The sequence below is a fragment of the Aphis gossypii genome, chromosome 2 (assembly GCF_020184175.1).
Source record: "Aphis gossypii isolate Hap1 chromosome 2, ASM2018417v2, whole genome shotgun sequence".
Taxonomy (NCBI): domain Eukaryota; kingdom Metazoa; phylum Arthropoda; class Insecta; order Hemiptera; family Aphididae; genus Aphis; species Aphis gossypii.
This window is the reverse complement of record NC_065531.1, coordinates 39,074,258-39,093,794: the sequence shown is the minus strand read 5'-3', so window position 1 is coordinate 39,093,794 and position 19,537 is coordinate 39,074,258. Positions and strand designations below refer to the sequence as shown.

Genomic DNA, 19,537 nt, shown 5'->3' with positions numbered 1-19,537 from the left:
TTTACTCTTGTGGTCACGTCTCACGTCTTAAAACACCATTTCCTATAATCCTTATTACATTAATGATCGAGGCGCTACCAGTGGCAATTTAACCGTATGATTTATCAAGGAAGAAGGGACGTTATTCGAAAACGTAAATTTTTTTATCAAGAATTCATAATATTATCATTTATCACAGAATTAATTAATTAATTTCATGCTATAGATTATCTCACTGCCGTGGATTATATATGTATTTGATATTATTACCACAGAATTTACAGCTTGTAGAATTCTGTTATTAATTTACTATGCTCTATTTAAATTATTCATAAATTTATTTAATTTCATAATCAGACTGTAACAAGTGTTTAACCACTTTAACCATAGATTAGGAATATGATTACAGATTGTTATTCATATATCTACAAATTAATATAATATGTGCTTTAACGTTTAAATTTAAAATAAGTGTCAAATTAAATTTACCTATTTGTTGTCTATAATACTGTACCTATAGTGTTATACTGTTATTTATAGTTAATACCTATATTAATTGGTATAATTATTTAATTGTGATTCACTGATTTTTCTATTTTTATTATTAGTTATTACTTTCAAAATATACAAAATGGGTCTGTATATAATATCTATAATGTTTTACTTTTAGTTATGGATTAACCTAACTATTCATTTGATTTTGTTAATTTTGTTTTTTAAATTTTTCAGTGGAAAATGTAGAGGACTTACATAATTTTATACAATTTAAGTTACTTTCCCTAGAGGGGATTAAAAAATGTCAAACTATAAATAATGAAGAAAAAAATGGACAAACCATTATTTTAGATAAATATAATTCAAGGTAACTTTTTGTTAAAAATAATTAATATCCCAATTTATTTATTTCTTACAAAAGTCTTAAAGAAGTATTAAAATGAAAATGTGTATTTATATGTTTCAAATTCTTACAACAATGCTAATATACATATATTTTTTAAAACTTCTAAATTTCTCATTTAATTTATGACTCAAATATAAAATAAAATTAGATATCTCTGCTTTTATTGTGATATTAAATTATGTTGTCTAATATACTATTTGTCTTTCTTGATTAAATGTGGTTCTATTTTTTGGACATAAATATTTGGTATACTTTTAAAACTATACCTAAATATTTAGCATAATTATCTACAATCTACTATTCAAAACTACTTAGTAAGCTATCTTAGTAAACATATAGCTATCTTACAATTTGTAAGTTACAAATACATCATTATTTTCAATAAGTTAGTTGTTATTGACATAGTCAGTGGCGTATTTTCAAAAATTTTCTTAGTGGGTCCACAGATTATACATAATTAAGTAATTTATATAAACTATGATAACTATATACCTATTGCTTTTATCACACATTATATTTAGCCGTAACTTGGAAATTGTCGTCAGAATACATACAATACCAATATCTATGCTTATTACTTAACTATACTGCAGGAATATGTATCGGTTATTTTCCTCTGGGGGGGTCCACTACCTCTGGACCACCCCCGTAAATACGCCACTGGACATAGTAATCATAGGCGCTTGGAGGGGAGTCAAGATAGGAAATTTGCCCCCCCCCCCCCAAGGCTTTTCAAAAATATTTTTTTAATTAAATGTTTTGAAATAAATTACTATTTACTATCAAATCCTAAAATTGCCCCCTCCTAAAAAAATTCTGTTGTCACCTATGGTAGTAATACAAACATTATTATAATAAAGTAGATTTTGACTAATAAATATTATTAAATATCAGTTATTTAAAATATATTTACTATTATTAACCTATGTAATTTTTTATAATTGCAGAGATGTTTCAATAATAATGAACAGTTTGAAGTCATTCAACTATATGAGAATGAGCAAAAATGAAAATTTAAATAACCTGGATATCTTTTTTAAAAATATTGTAAGTTATTAATTGGATAATTTTATTTTTATTCAATGTTCTATATTTATTAAGAACAGCTTTTGTGTATGTATTTTAATTTAAAACAGTGAAATAGCTTAGATGATAATTTTTTATCTATTTAGTTAATTTTTTTTATGAAATATGAGTAAAATAAACACATTTTATTTTGCGATATCTATTTCATTGGTACTATAAAAATGTGTTATATTTTGAAATTTGAAATTTGAATGACATTACTATATTTTAGTACATATTATATAGGGTAATCGTTTCTTTTGAAAATTATGTTACAGTGTCCTGATCAAATTTAAACTTTTTGTTATTCCATAATTTTGATTAATATTAAATAAGCATAAAAATAAGAAACTTGGACACAAAAAGATACTTTTACAGTTTTATATTGAACCTAGAATTATAAATAATATTAGATTCTGAACGAAGTGATGAATGTATTGATTTTACAATGGTGTGTTTTTTTTTTTTTTTTTGTGTCTGTGTACAGCATAACTAGTCGAAATAATGCTCCAATTTCAAACTATGGGGATGGTTTCTGATGTAAAAGTGAATATTCTTGGTGCATTATAGAGGTAAAAAGTTAACATTTTCCAACAGTTTTCAAAAAAATCGAGAAAAACAAAAAAAAAAATGACGGAAAAACGGGAATTTTTACGCAAATCCAGTTTTCGACCAAATCGATTTTTTTTTTATGGTTGTAATTCAAAAACTAATCGCTGAAAATACTTGAAATTTTCACCAAATGTTAATGTCAGTGGTATCTGTATATAGTTAAATTTTCAAAAAATTTTGACTTTTTGAGTTATTTATAGACCACTGAAATTTTCGATTTTTTTGAGAAATTTTTTTTTAAGTGTTGATAAAAAATTTTTGGATGACCAAAAAGTTTTGAAAAATTAATACAAGGTTCCTTATGAGTTGTTTTTATTGTAGTTAAAAAAAATTAAAAATCGTTAGTCAGAATTTTTTTTTATAAGCGTTTTTAGTTCAAATTTTTACGAAATCTGTCGAAAACGCGAAAATTTGCAAGTAATTTTGAAGTTGAAAAATCATAAAATTTTTTTCCTTTATAACTAAGTTTTGAAAATTTGATACAAGGTTCTCCATACATATTTCTTCAAATATCTGTAAATAAAACTCTACCGGATTCAGACAAAAAATTTTTATGAGTGTTTGAAATTTAAATTTTTACAAAACCGCGTTAAATAACGGTTTAGCCTCAAACGATTTTTGATATTTGTTATAATTCAAAAAGTATAAGTCGTAGATACTTGAAAATTGTACCAGTTATTTAAATTGGCATTTTATTTACTTGATTTAATTTTCAAAATATTTTGAGTTTTTTTGAGCTATTTATAGACAACTGAAATTTTCAATTTTTCTGAAAAATTTTTTTTGAAGGGTCTATCAAAATACTTGAAAATTTTATACAAAGTTCCTCATATGTTATTCTTATAGTGATTAAAAAATTATAAGAATACATAGGCACAATTTTTTTTTATTAGCATTTGAAGTTCAAATTTTGACGAAAATTCGTCAAAATTATGAATATTTGCAAATTATTTTGTAGGTATAATTCATAAAAATGTTTGTATAGGTAGCTAAGAGTAGAAAATGTAATACAAGATTTTTCATAAGTTAAGCTTACAATAATTATAAAAGAACTTAAATTTTGGTGTATTCAGGCCATAAACATAAACCACCTTTTTCACCAACCACTGGAAATTATATCCTAGGCTGACAAATCATCTTCGTTCAGAATCGTTTATCGTATACAATGATACCTATCATTGCATTCAAATTTAACCTACCCTAGTTCGAGGTCAACCCCACCCCCTAATGTACAGCAGAACGGTACCCACTTGCCCGCTTTTTTTTTTTTATTGTGTTCTGATAAATATATTAATATATTAATCTTTAATGACTGACAGATAATATTTTCAGTGATAAGTATGAGATGATACTGTGTAATTATAAACCTACATGACTATCATCCTTTCCAATAATACACTATGTACACAGACTGTTTTCTTCAAAATATCATAATTAAATAATAAGCATTATAGGTATCATTAATTTGATTAAAAACATATCATTAGTAAAAAAAACTGTTCAAGATCAAAAAAAAAATCAACTTTTAAGTGTCTTGGCCTCTAATACATTTAATACTTTCTAAAATATCTAATTCACTATAATTTTTATAAAATTATGTAAAATCTAGAATTTTGAACTAATTATTTGTACATACTTATCTATTATATTTGTTTTATAGAAGCAGAACAAAGAAGTCCACAATAAAGCACTTGCAATGCTTAATTCAAGATTAATTAATAAGTAATTTTAATAAATTAAATATTAATAGTTAAAAAAATAATACATTTTTTCATTATTTTTCTAAAAAAAAAAAAGCTCTGAATAGTGAATATAATAATAAAATGTAAATTATCTTTTCTCTTTATATAAGTATATGTTTTAAAAAATAAATTATTTTTACAATTTTTTGAATAAAACATTATTTTATTTAATAGTTTTTAACGAATATAAATGTATAGATTCATATCTATTATATACTATAAATATATCATAGTATTAAGTATGATATGAAGTGGTTGTGGTTATAGCCTTAAGTTTTGTATTCAATTTTTTAAAGCTAAGTTATTATTAAAATAAATTTTTAATTCTTACTTTTGTTATAAAATAATCCCAAAATTATTTCCTTTATACCTTTTTGTTTTATTATTCAAATTATTTATTATCACACAGGAAGTATTTATTAATTATTTTTAAACTAATAATTTCTTTTCTTGGGATTTTTTCCAAAGATTATTCTGTGTGAGTCTAGTGTTAATTTCAAAGGATGGGGGAAATATATATACAATATTTTTAATTCCTTTTGTTATTTACTCTTATGGCATATCCCCTTAAAAATTTTTGATATCCCTTGGATAACTGGTCTAAAATAAACAATGTGTGCTACCCACTGCTACCAATATGATTATAAAGACTTTATATAGTATAATTTATAATCAATGATATGCCTGTACCATACCCAGTGCCTGATAAACCGCCGGTGCAAGCTGTACATTGTACCGGGGCCCTGACTTTAAAATATTTGGAGGGGCCCGATATTATAAATATTGAGTTCTATAAAATTAAAAAATTGGTACTTGTAAAATGTATATTTTGTTTTTTTTAAGATGGTATATTGGATTTTATTTTGAAAGTATATTTAATTTATTCTCATTTTTCCATAGGTGGTAAATAGTGAATTGTAATTGTGAAATTTTGATCGATTGTTTTGTATTTATTTTTACATTATCGTGTATGCTGATACATCAATTGAAGGTAAGAACCAAGACTCTAAATATTAATTAGATAATTGACAATTTTGCTAATGTAGTCAAGGAAAAAAAATGTTTTAAAAACAACGTCTTAATGTTTTACTTTTCACTATTATATTTGATGCTGACTAGTGGCTATATTCTGTAGATAATAATATACTAATTATTTTATTATACTCTGTAGTTTGTACTTTATAATTTTGTAACTGTTTAGTTATCATAATTGTAAAATTGTGGCTTTTTTATAACATTTTTAAATTAGGGACCTCTAAACTTTTTGCACCGGGACCAGTGCCAGATCTTGAACTCTGAGGGCCCTGGTTTATTTAAGTAATAAATTATTTACTATAACATACTATAATACTACATATTATATTTATGAATTATTATTTAATTTTGTTGTTACGCACATTATGAAATAACATAATTTAAACATGTATTATTAGGAAATAAAATTCTAAATTTTTATTTTATTTTATTCAGCAATACTATACATTTTTACTTACAATTTAATTTAGAGAAATTACATCATTTACTGTTCAATAAATTGTTCAAAAGCCATTATTACTTTAATAGATACCTTATTTTAATCCTGATGTAAAGAAAAATACGCACAATTATAAATAAAATAAATGTTTTAATGTTTAAATATCAATTAGATACTATTACGATTCTACACAACGGAGGGACTTTTTAAACAATATATTGAATTCATAATTTATTACTTTAATCATAATAATTTTGATTACATCACGGTGTTTAGAAGGAAATAATACGTACAGTTCAAAATAAAAATATTCAAATTCAATAAGATTTTAAAATTATACTTTTAGTTCTAATTTAGTTAATTTTGAGTTTACAATAGAAGTTGATGCATCAAAATCACTTGAAAAAATCGATCAATCCGAAAATGATATTTAAAACAGAGATTGCCGTTTTAAAAAATAATTTTTTGTTACGCATACGCGAAGTACTTGAGTTAAAATAATTTTGTTGACTCATAGGAAATTTTGATCTTTAAGTGTAGTTTAATGTCCCGCGAACAGAGTTGAAAAACATTAAAAGGGTAATGAGTGATAAAGTGTACCCTGTTATTGGGACACATGGTATATAATTTATATAACATTAAAGGCGACCAAACAGTTGATCGCGATCGACCATTCGTTCGGTCGTGCATGGACAATTTCAAAGTCGAGCATGTAAGAATTTATTTTTAGGGTCATCCGCCCTATGTTTCTTACATAATTAATAATTAATCATAATTATATTATTCAATAACAAAAAAAAAAAAAAAATTCTGTAGAAGTCGATCCTTAAGGTGAAGTATATTTTTAGTAAATCGTGTCCAAAAATAGTTAAGCCATCCCTTATATACATATACATATTATATTTTAATTTAAGTATGTATTTATTGAAAACATACCAACATTTCAATAGTATTTTAGTTTACTCTGATAATATGATAATTTTGTGTATAAGTTAAGTAAATAAGTAGTAGATATCTTGTAAATATAGTTTTAGCATTTTTATGCACTTATTCATCCTGCATTTTATGTTGGAGTTGGTATACATAGGTACCTACTTTAAATTAATACTAATATGAACCTTCCATTTTTATAATTTCTATTCATTCTAATATTCTAAACATCTTGTTGAACAACGTATCAATAATATTTAATTTGTATGGTTTGTGTTATTCAACATAAAGATTGTACAATAAATTTCATATTTTATTTACATTATATTTTTTATATATGTAACACTAGCTGAACCCGTGCACTTCGTGGACCGTTACAAATCCTGTAACTGTGTTAAATTATTCGTTACCTTTAATATTATGCTAGCAATATATTTCTTTACACATTGAGATTCGAGATATAACAGTTAAAATATACTTAATAATTAATAATCTTACAATGATATTCAATTTAGTATATCATTATGTAATTTTATTCGTTTTATCGAAACAAATCTGACAACTTCAAGTATTCAATTAAATGATATTTATTTAAGTGCTTTTGGGTACAAAATATTTTTTGTTCTTCCTTCTGGTGCGTACATAAATAAATCTGAAGGTTTTCTGACTTGTGATCATGCTTCTATGTGAGAAGCATGGATTTTCTAAATTCAGTCCACACACTTGTAGCGATCGTACTTGAGCTTTATTGATGGTCATTGCAAAGGCGAGTCGCAATGAAAACTGCAAACGTTTGAATTTGAAAGGCATATCTATTACTATCATATATTTATATCATATCTATACTTACTGGTTAAAATTGTAGCTTCGATAATTTTGTCCATCAATTTTGTCACTGAAAGCCTGGTACCGTTGCAGAGTCGTGGTGAATTGATGTTTCGTAGAAGAATAGGAAGATAGGCACGCCAAATTTAAATGTTGAATGTGCAGTGGCATGCCTGGCAAATCAAGTGAATTTAAGAATTCAATTGGTTATTGACAACTTCGTCTTTATTCATTACGTTATCGATGGACTGGTACGTTGTCGTGTCGCCTGGAATTTCATTTAGAGTGGTGATATTGATTGCATTTACATGTTACATCATAGTTGTTGGCTGCCAATATAGCCCGTCCACTGAACCACTAACGATTTCTGTAATTTTGTGGTAGATTTGGAAAAACTTTGTCAATTAACTCATTGGTCTTTGCCGTTGGGCATTGTTTTACAGAAATTTGTTGGCAATGTAATGCATTGTGTTGATTCATCGATGACCATGGAAACAAATAATAAAAAATAATATTAACAAATTCAGGGATAATAATTTCTTTCGTGCTAATTATTAATTATTAATATTGTAACTAATAGCAACCAAACTAAATTAAAACAAATAACTTAAGTTTCCATCGTAAATTTCAAAATGTCTGTATGAGCACCCCCAGGGGTTGAGTCTATCACTTTAAAAAGTATCCTTTAACGGTCTTCGGGTTCTAAGCTACCTCTCCACTAATTTTCAGCCAAATCGGTCCAGTCGTTCTTGAGTTATAAATAGTGTAGCTAACACAACCTTTTTTATATATTATATAGCTATATATTTTATAAAAATAAGTAGGCTTAACAATATTTGATTTTGATATTTAGCATAAGGAATATGTATGTTTTTAATTTTTATATTTGTAAAAAAAATCAAATTAATTTCTCTTATATAGAAGTAAATTAAAACTTAGGTTTATAGTTTTTTCAGTTATCCCGATTACCGGCCGTTGCCGTGACCGTCGTATTCAGGCAATCGCGACTACCTAACCAAATAACTATTATTTAATAATTATTACCAACCGTTGTTAGCAAAATTATGGGCATCGTTTTTTAACCCTATGACCATGGATAACCCGTTCCTGTGACCTACCTTAGGTGGTGAATGGTGATGCATATAGCAAATCGAAGGATATTTTTGTTATGAATGTCCGAGCGAGCAAGTGGCATTGCTGGCCCCCTAAGGTTAGGGCTATACACGGTGTTTTCCCATGGACTAGCTATACAAGGCGTATCCGTCGAGTGTTTTTATTATTCCGGTGTTAATCCACATTTTAATGAAAGAAAAAATTATAGTTATAGTGCTAACCGTGATGATGAAGATGCTAGTAAATCAAGATTGGTAATAGATTTAGTTTTTACTAAAGTTTTAAATTAAAATATATTTTGTTTTATTTTTAAAGAACTACTCGTCAAAGACTACAAACAGTTAGTTATAAAGAAGAAAGTGAAAAGAGTGATAGTGATGATTATTTGGAAAGAGAGGAGGTTAAAGAGAAAGAAGAACCACCTGATACTTCTGAAACAATTGAAAAAGTTTCGTCTCGAAGGCAAGGCAAAATAGGTGTTGTAGGAAATATAACAACTATATTTATGCAATTGAGGAGAAAGGAGATCCTAATATTGACTGTGATCCTAATGAAAAAGAGACTCAGTTTCTGATCAAATGGAAGGGTTGGTCACATATTCATAACACTTGAGAGTCTATGAATTCCCTTTTGACTCAAGAAGTTACGGGGCTTAAGAAAATTGATAATTTTGTGAAACGTGAAGACTCTGTCGGTGCATGGTATAATCAAATAATACCTGAAGATTCTGTATATTATGAATGTAAACTTGAACTTAAACAAGATTTATTAAAAAGCTACAATATTGTTGAAAGAATAATAGATATTAATTTTATTACTAAACAATATTTTACAGATATAATGACATTATACTTATATTAGAGAGCAGTTAAAAATATTTATTGAATATAAATTATTGATCTATTATGAAACTTTTTTTTGGTAAATTTGAAATTATTGAAATTAAACAAGTATTAATTCATATACATTTTGTTAATAAACAAAATTTTAATTGAAGATAATAAGTTATCATTTTCTGAGTATACTATATAGTAAAGTTTTTATAGTTTTAATATTTATTAAAAAATTTTTATTAATATCTACGAATGTATAGGAGAATCTAAAAATCCAGCACAATAAGAATATTATGTAAAATGGCAATATTTGCCTTATAGTGATGCTACATAGAAAGTAGATTCCTTAATAGAACATAAGTGGCCTCAAAAAATAAAAGAATTCAGAGATCGCGAGGGCTCAAAAAGAACACCATCTAAAGCATGTAGAGCTTTAAAATATCGTCCAAAATTTGTTCAATTTTCTGAAGAACCTGAGTATTTTGGTGGTTATGATGAGGTTTATGTACTGATTAAAAATATTAAAGTCAATATTTGTGTAAAATCATTTGTAAATTAATTATTGTTAAGAAACCTTCGAGATTACCAATTACATGGTGTGGATTGGCTTATTTATTCATGGTGCAAAGACAGTTCTGAAATTCTGGCTGATGAAATGGGCCTCGGAAAAACTATTCAAACCATATGTTTTCTTAATTATTTATTTCACAACTATCAAATGCATGGTCCATTCCTAGTTGTTGTTCCTCTATCAACTATGCCTTCGTGGCTACTAGAGTTCAGTTTATGGGCTCCTGATATAAACATTGTAACATATATTGGAGATGTTGAATCTCGTAACATAGTGAGTAATTTATTAAGTTATTTTCAATATAAATTTTGGATTTTGGACTACATAAAAAATTGATTAATTTATGGTCCAATAAAATTCAATAAACCAATCATGATTAAATCATGGGACCTATTAGATCATTAGTAATTCATTTAATGTTGAGTGATTGTTGATGCAACCCCCGGTATATGTATGTTATATAAACAACGTTAAAAAAAATTAGATATCCAAATATAAATTTTTATCCACATATTTATGCTAATTTATCTTTTTTACGTACCATATGTACTACGTTTTACTTTTATTTTTAACAGATAAGTGAAACAGAATGGTGTTATGAGAGCTCTAAAAGATTAAAATTTAATGCTATTCTTACTACATATAAAATTGTTCTTAAAGATAGTTTGCTTTTAAATAGTCTTAGTTGGGCTGTTTTACTGATTGATGAAGCACATCGTTTAAAAAAATAATTCTCTTTTATACAAAGCTCTTCAAAGTTTTGACACTAATCAGAGGTTACTTATAACAGGAACCCCTTTCCAAAACAATTTAAAAGAACTGTGGGCATTGTTGCATTTCATTATGCGTGCAAAGTAAGTAGTTTATATATTTTATTTTATTTTTGTATATTTTATGTATTCGCTTGTAAAATAAGATTTAATAACTGGGAAGAGTTTGAGCATATGCATGACAATGCAGCAAGTAAAGGTTATACAAAACATCATAGACAACTTGGACCATATATATTACACCGTGTTAAAAAAGATGTAGAAAAGTCATTACCAGCCAAAGTAATATTATAAAATGTTTTTGGTTTTTCTGTTAGTGATAATGATTAACTATTTATATTAAAATGTTATATGTTTTTATATTATGTAAAGATACTTTGTATTATATTAATCGTTTTTGATTAATCGGTTGAACAAATATCAAGTGTAGAAATGACTCCTGTACAAAAAAATATTACAAATAGAATTTAACTAAAAATTGTAATGCTTTAAGAAAAGTATTTAAAGGATCGTTAACAATATTCTTAAATATTATGATAAAATTAAAAAAAATCTGTAATCATGCTCTTTTGACTAAACCTTAAGAGAATGAATCACGATGTAGATAAAACCTACATTTAAACCTAATTTTACCTACATCGTGGAATGAAAACATAGCAGATGACAATCTTCAGGTGATAATAATTTACGTTAATACAAATTAGAAATAAAGTTAAAATATTTGTATTTCTATTTAGAGTTTATTACAAGGATCTGGAAAACTTATGCTACTCGATAAGTTGTTAGTACGTCTGAAAGAAATTGGCCACAGAGAATTGATTTTGTCTCAGATGGTTCGTATTTTAGATATTCTTACTGAATATTAAGTTATCGCCATTTGCCATTTCAAAGACTTGATGGTAGCATTAAAGGTGATGTAAGAAGACAAGCATTAGAACATTTTAATGCCGAGAGATCTCAAGATTTTTTTTTTTTCTATTATCAACTCGAACTGGTGGACTCAGTATTAATTTAGCTACTGCAGATACAGTTATTATATTTGATTTAGACTGGAATCCTCAAAATGATTTACAAGCCCAAGCTCGTACTCATAAGATTGGACAAAAAAATCAAGTTAATATTTATCGAATGGTTACAAAAGGATCAATTGAAGAAGATATTGTAGAAAGAGCAAAGCAAAAAATGGTTTTGGATCATTTGGTAATTCAAAGAATGGATACTACTAGTCATCCTTTTTAGACAAAAAATCAAAAAATGTATCAATTCCTTTTAACAAAGATGAACTTACAGTTATATTAAAATTTGGTGCAGAAGAACTATTCAAAGATGATACTGGTGCTGACGAAGAACCTTTAGTAAGATATAAATACAAACATAAAATATACTAAAAATTTGATAATAAATATAATTAATACTTTATTATTTATTGATTTTAGTGTGATATTGATGAAATTTTGAGAATAGCTGAAACACTTGACGAATCACCAACAACTGTTGGCAATGAACTTTTATCTGCTTTTAAAGTAGCTAGTTTTACTTTTGACGAAGAAAAATATATTGCTGATAAGTCACCTAAGGCTCAAAATGAATAAAAAAAATAAAGAATAGGTAAAAAAACAAACAAACATAGATTATAATTTTTAATAGTCTTAAAGATAATTATTGTTTGATTATTTTAGGAGGAAATAATACCTGAATCATTAAAAAAAAAAACTGAGGATGAAGAAAAGGCTAAAGAAATAGGATATCTTTATTTATCTCCCAAAACATTACAAAAACTGAATCAAGAAAGGAAAAGAAAGAAAGATGAATCTGATGATGGCAGTGATGAAGATCAACTAAGAAAATGTGAAAAACCACATGTTGGAACTAAAAAAGTAGTTAAATAACCATTTGCCAACAAAATATGTAAAATATTGTACTATATTATTTATTATATATATTTTTAAATAAGTTGTTATTTATTTAAAATTTTTTTCAGATTCGAAAATTGATTTAAAGTTGTAAACGTTTTCCCAACCCTATGAAACACATTGATGTTTTAGCTGGTGATGCTGATGTTAAAAAAAAAACCTAAATCAGAATTAAAATTAATAATTCAAATGTTATAAGATCAATGTCACGAATCATGTAAAATAGTGAGCATACAGAAAAATAATCTGATGCTACTAATGATGATGGTATTAAGAAAAAAATAGGGGACCTTCAATAAAATTTGGTGGTGTGGCAGTAAATGCTAAAAGTGTACTAGCTTGTAGTAAAGGATTGGATATTTTGGATAATATGAAGAATGAAGAAAAAAGATCGAAGTTCACTTTAGATTTGAAACATGTCAAATCAGCTAATTTTGATTTTGACTGGGACATAACTGATGATTCGAAATTGTTAATAGGAATTTATCTTTATGGCTTAGGTTAATGCGGGAAGCTATTAAAATTGATACTGCATTAGGCCTTAGTGACAAAATCTTATCCAATGAAGATAAGAAACCTCAAGCTAAACATTTATTAACTCGTATTGAGTATTTACTAAAGATATTGAAAAAAAACTCAAGTAGTAATTAAAGGTGAATCAAAACCTAAGAAGGCATATAAGATAAAAGAAGGAAAATCGAGAAAAATAATTGATGACAATAGTACTGATAATGCAAACCAAATAAAAATTGATTACTAATTACGATGATAAATTGAAATCAAAAAAAATTTAATAAATGATTTAATCAAATCTGGATTGACAGGTTCCCTCCAAAAAGAAAAAAACGTAAAATAGCCACTAAAACAGGTCCAATGCATTTCACTGCTAATAGTGAACCAAAGACTGTAAATGTAGATGATATCATTGAGTTGTTAAAAAAAAATTTTCAGAGGTGAGTTTATTTTTTATTTATTTAAGTATATTAGATTCTAAGTAAAGGAATATGTTGATTTTATATAGATGCTTTTCCCCCTATTTTCCTTCACCTTATGGAGTGGTAAAAAAATCTTTGATTTTTAACTTTGGAGATAGTTCCTGGTATATTTGTTCTTAATTCTTGAAACTAATTCAAAAATTATAAGTATTTTTCATAATTAAAGTTAAGAAAAAGACAGTATTTGACAAAATCCAACAAGTTTTTGAGCTTTTTGTAAATAGTATTATTATTATTATTACAGACATTTGAAATATAGATAAAAAATTTATATTTTAATTTGAAAATGAACAACTTAATAGAAATCTTGATTCAATTTTTCAAGCTCATGGGTAAAAATCCATTTGTATTTTTTTTATTGTCATTTTTAAAAAAAATTCTTGTGCATTGAAAATTATAATATGAATATTTAATGATAATTTAAAGTATTTAGGAATATTTGTTTTTGAATTACAACAAAAAACATAATCGATTTTGCTAAAAACTAGTTTTGCATAATAATTTCCATTAATAATTAATTAAATTTTGTATCCTAAAGCAACTCCAAGTTGAAAATCAAACTATTTCATCAAATTCTTATTGTCTACACATTCATAAAAATCAAAATCACATTGTACACCTAATCAATACATTCGTTACTCCACTTAATTGTCTTAATTTATAATTTGTAAAGTAGAAAGAAACGTTCTTTTATATCTAAGATTTAAAATTTTTACACCAAATTCTTCATTAGTTTTGGTACTTATAATTTTAAAAACTTTTACCAAAATCTAATATTACTTTTTAATTCGAGAGTTCAAATTTTATGGACTTATGGTTTTCATACTGAAAAGAATGTTCTTTTCATGAATTATTTTTTCTCCTCTTCAAAGGCATTTGTTATATAAATAATATTTTATCAGTATAAAAAAAAAATTTTCATCAATTTTTAATGAACTATTATGAGGTATCTGCTTTTAATAGTGCAAAGAAAAAATGAGACCAGTGAAGAAAGTATTAAAAGCTTTAGATGATCCAGACGAAAAGAAAAATGAATTACGTTATGTAATTATGTAAATCATATGCAAGAATGTTTAATAGAAATAGGTTCACACATTGGTAAATGCTTAGAAGAATATAAGGACCCGGATAAAATAAGAGAATGGAGAAGGTTTAGTATATTTATCTTATTAATTACTAATGGTTTGGATTTATACTAAAGATAATTATTTAATTTTAACAGAAATTTGTTTTTTGTCTCAAAATTTACCGAAAAAGATTATAAAAAACTTTTAAAAATGTATCAACGAGGATTACGTATAACTGAAAAACTTGAAAAAGATAATAAAGTAAAAAATAGAAATAAAAACAAAGACAAAATTAGAGATAAATCTAAAGAAGATAAAAAACTCCAAAAAAAATGTAAGTTTTTAATATAAATGTATTAATTTTTAATTACTTTTTTTTGATTAAATTAAAAATCATTGTTAAATATAAATATTTTAAGCAAAAGGAAGTGCGATCACTGGATGGTTTCTTCCCTCACCCTATTCATGTTTTTTAATGAAGTGTAGCACATATTCTTATTATGCCTCTGGGTATAGATTGTATATTCTCTAATAAAATTATATAAAAAAAAAAAAATATATATAAATATTTAAATTTAATAGATGGTAACTAAAGATTCATAAGCATCATTAAAACGAAAATCACGTGATAGTGATGATTTAGAAAAAATAAGTAAAAAACAAAGAACTTCAAATAGTAATTCAGATGCTTTGTTAACAACCCCAAATTCTATTCCAATTACGCTTCCAAGTTCTACTAATTTCTCGAATGCTACTAGATCATATTACGATCAAAGCAGTAATGAATATCAAGCGAATTTCTATCATCATAGAAATAGGAGTACACCTTATTCTACGAGTGATAATCGAAGTGATATTCGAAACGATAATAGAAGGTTAATTAATAGTAAATTGTTGTCATTTATTTTTTACATGTGATTATGTAATTTACTGTTAAGGTTTTCATCAAGTAGAGTCGACTCTAATGCTAGACATGAAAGTTACTTATGACAATAGTTATCGTAGTCGTCCTGTATTCAGGAAAAGAGAAAGGGAAATCGATTCTGATATGCGATTGTATGACAAAATTAGGTTTGTATAGCCTATAATATCTTATAATACTAATAGATATGATATTATTAATATAATAAGTTATCATCAATTAAAATTTTTTTTTGCAGCAATCAACAAGCTTACGCTGCTTATGGACAAGCTGCTGCAGCTAATTTCTATGCTCCCGAATTGTATAGTCGCTCAGGTTCTACATAATACTTGAGCTTACCTCAATATAGTGTTTCTGCTGATTGGCACACTCCTGCATTAGAATACAGAAGAGACTATATGAAGGAAGACTTCGAAACAATTCCTAGCAATTTTTTGTTTTTTGTATAAGTTTTAAAATAATTAATACTAATAATACTATACTTATTAGTTATTACCTTATACTTTAAAAATTAATTTAATATTAAATCAATTTTTAAATTTTTCTTGTACCAAAACATATTATTATTAATTCTTATTTAGACTTCATTACTGAACATTGATTGTAAATACTTTATTTTTATACATAACATTATATAAATATAGAAAATAAATAACTATAAAAAATGTAAAATATTGTTGTTTATTTTAGTAAGTGGTTATGGTCGTCCCATGTAAAAAAAAATTAAAATATATTCAGAAGCATATGGGGGCGCGCATTTGCCATGTATGTATGTATGTTTTTGTGTGTGTGTGTGTATCAAATTAATACAAATTCTAAAAACAACAATAAGAATGGATAGGCTATTGCTATATTAACCAAATAGAGAGGAGTGTGGCAGTGTGCCGGAATGGGAGAGAGAAAATAGATTATTTAATATCTATGATAATAGATTATAGATACAGGACACTCAGTACTAAAACAGTATTGAACAATTTGTTATAATTTGCCCTCGAGATTGTTATAATAATTGCCTATTTTACTCCTTAATTTAGTATAAATTCTCGTTTCTTTACTACCTACCTAGGTACTAATATTATAATTTATTAAATTATTCATCATTAAATATTATCATTAAGTTTCTTACTTCCTTAGTCATATTCCATAACATCGAAAATACTTACAATAGCATTAATTCTTATAGTAGTAATGAATGTTAAAATAGTGAATTACGCAGTAATAATGGTACCTATCCAAAAAAGCCTGTGCAGTATCTAACTGTAAAGTTTATGGTATTAACTTCCACAATTTCATTTCATAAATTTCCGAAAGATTTAAACATGTAGGTATATTGTACACCTAAATAATCTGGTTATTTATGAACTAGTAAGTAAGCAATAAAAAATAGTAGTCTTGTATTTCTGGTATTTGGAAATCTTTGTGCAGGTTAATATTTCATATAAACTAAGGGGCACCTGCAATTATTTGGAGGACTTAGTTTTAAAATATACTCGAATAGTGTTACCTAAAATGGCTAAATCTACATATTATATTTCATTATTACCTATATTGTATAATATATTACTAGCAGTCTCCGTGCACTTCGTTGCAAGTAAAAATCGGTATACGGGTGGTTAAATTGTTCTATTTTAAATGTATACACTATATATATATATATATTTTTAATTTTAGACATTTTCTTTTAAACAACATAGCAATCCCATAACTTAATAATAACCTACTTTGTGTGTCATTGGTGCATGTAAATTGTAATTTTAGATTGAAATATTGATTCAAAACAGTACTTGAAAAATTTCTGATTGTGCGTCAAAAATTATCTAGTTGTTGTCGTTGTTGATCTCTGAGGTTTGCTCGACGATTTCGCTTTACCAACCGAGCCGTTTCACGGGCTGCCTCACTTTGCTCTTGTGATTGAAAAGCACAAAGTCGAGCCATTATACTAACGCGGTGTTCTTGACGTGCAATTTCTTATTCTTTAACAGTCGGCCAGTCCATTCATTCGTAATGTTTGGAATCCTAGTTGCATTACGGCTTTGTCGTGAAAGATTTGATCGTCTTAGTCGCAGCCATAGGGGCATAATAATTATTAATTGCATAGAGTAATATAGAGAATATTCCGACATGCCATTCGAAACAAAAGGTGTATAATTGCCAGTGTTGCCTACCTAGTATCTATAGTATAGAAAAAAATTATGTAACCACAAAGTGTACGATAATATTAGTTCATCCGTGAGCGGGCTTAAGTTATAATAGTTATATAGTATACTAATCTATGAGTTTAGGTCAAAAATCAGTATTACCATAGGTGTATTAATTAGGGGATTGTCCTGAGGGTTAAAATCACTCCGCAAGTTTTTCGATATTTTTTTTTCTTTATTAAAGTATAGAAAAATATTGTTGACGAATAGTTAGGTTATTTAGACTAACAGTAAATGGTGAACTACACGTATTATTATTTATTTTAAAATTGAAAACAATAAATGTAATTTTAAAAAAGTTATACCTAAAAAAGCGAAATATTTTGAAAATTAAGCTATGTGAAGAAAATACCAAAATATGTGTTTTTTACTTTTTAATACAAAAACAATACACATTTTAAATCCCCTAGTATTATTAGTAGACTATACTAAACTATATCGTCTAATCAATAGGTAATTTAAGTAAAAAAAAACTTATGAAAATATGTAAGAAAAAAGATTTAATGTTCAAATTTTTAGGAAATATGTCATTATGTCAAAATTGCAAAAATGTACAAGTAATTTTGTAGTTCAAAATGTATAAAAAAATTTGTATTTATATCTATAAAGGTTAAACAATTTAACACTAAATTTTCCTTCAAATAGCTGTATAGAAAACTCGAAGCCTCATTATAGGTAAAATGTTATGAGCGTTTGAATTTTTTACCAAATCACGTAACGATAACGATTTATCCTCAAACAGTTTTTAATATTTGTTATTATTCAAAAAGTACAAGTAAGTCATATAGATACTTAAATTTTCTCCAATTCTTTAGATCGGAATTTTCTTAATTTTCAAAATATTTTGCTTATTTTTAAGGCTATTTATACGCATTTGAAATAGTCATTTTTGTTTAGTTTTTTTTTTTATAAACATCGATAAAATGTTTTTGGCTGAATCAAAATACTTGAAAATTTAGTACAAATTTTTTCACAACTTAGTTTAATAGTCTAATATATTTGCAAATTATTTTGTAGTTAAAATTTATAAAAAATGTTGTATAAGTAGCTATGAGTAGAATTTTAATACTAAATATTCCATACGTTTGGTTTACAATAATTAGGTATAAAAGAACTTGAACGTTATCCAGTTAAAAAAATGTTATCCTTATAGGTAGCTTAAATTTTTGCGAGATCCAAAATTCAATAATAAGTAACCAAAAAAAAAAAAAAATATTTCAACTTTGGTGTTGGTTTTGGGTAACAAATTAAATCTAGTTTCAAAGTTTCAATTTTGAAAAAGGTCGAAATTAACCCAATATTCTTTAAAATACTTTATTAAGAAAAACACTTTAATAAACGTTTGTATAATAATTTTATATTTATCCATATATAATAAAATATCTTAAATATTTCGACTTATTTTATAATTTTTAATAGATAGGTACTCGAACATTTATATTTTTTTATTAGTTGTAATTAAGTACAAATGTGGATAAAATGTATTTGCTGAGTCAAAATTCTTAAAACTTTACAGAATATATACATTATTCTACCTAAGTCGTTTTTATAAATATGTAAAGATATTTTAAATATACCTACTTATTTATTTAAAATTGCAACAAATCATAAGATCCAAGTAGCTACA

At 26.0% G+C, this 19,537-nt stretch overlaps 1 protein-coding gene, 1 long non-coding RNA gene and 1 pseudogene across 2 annotated transcripts; 2 read left to right on the top strand and 1 right to left on the bottom strand.

Annotated features, from left to right (window-relative positions):
- Nucleotides 1-202: 202 nt before the first annotated feature.
- Nucleotides 203-11,790, top strand: LOC114131331 (uncharacterized). Its single transcript, XM_050200995.1, has 6 exons — nt 203-614; nt 709-841; nt 1,828-1,927; nt 4,218-4,279; nt 5,200-5,290; nt 10,836-11,790. The coding sequence occupies exons 1-5, from the start codon at nt 611-613 to the stop codon at nt 5,204-5,206; spliced, it is 306 nt and encodes a 101-aa protein (XP_050056952.1). The 5' UTR covers nt 203-610; the 3' UTR covers nt 5,207-5,290; nt 10,836-11,790.
- LOC126550080 (uncharacterized) lies at nt 7,273-8,148 on the bottom strand. Its single transcript, XR_007604093.1, has 3 exons — nt 7,765-8,148; nt 7,554-7,701; nt 7,273-7,486 (listed from the first exon to the last, which is right to left on the bottom strand). It is a non-coding gene; the product is annotated as an uncharacterized LOC126550080 (long non-coding RNA).
- Nucleotides 8,701-17,861, top strand: LOC114131349 (chromodomain-helicase-DNA-binding protein 1-like; annotated as a pseudogene).
- The last annotated feature ends 1,676 nt before the right edge of the window (nt 17,862-19,537 follow it).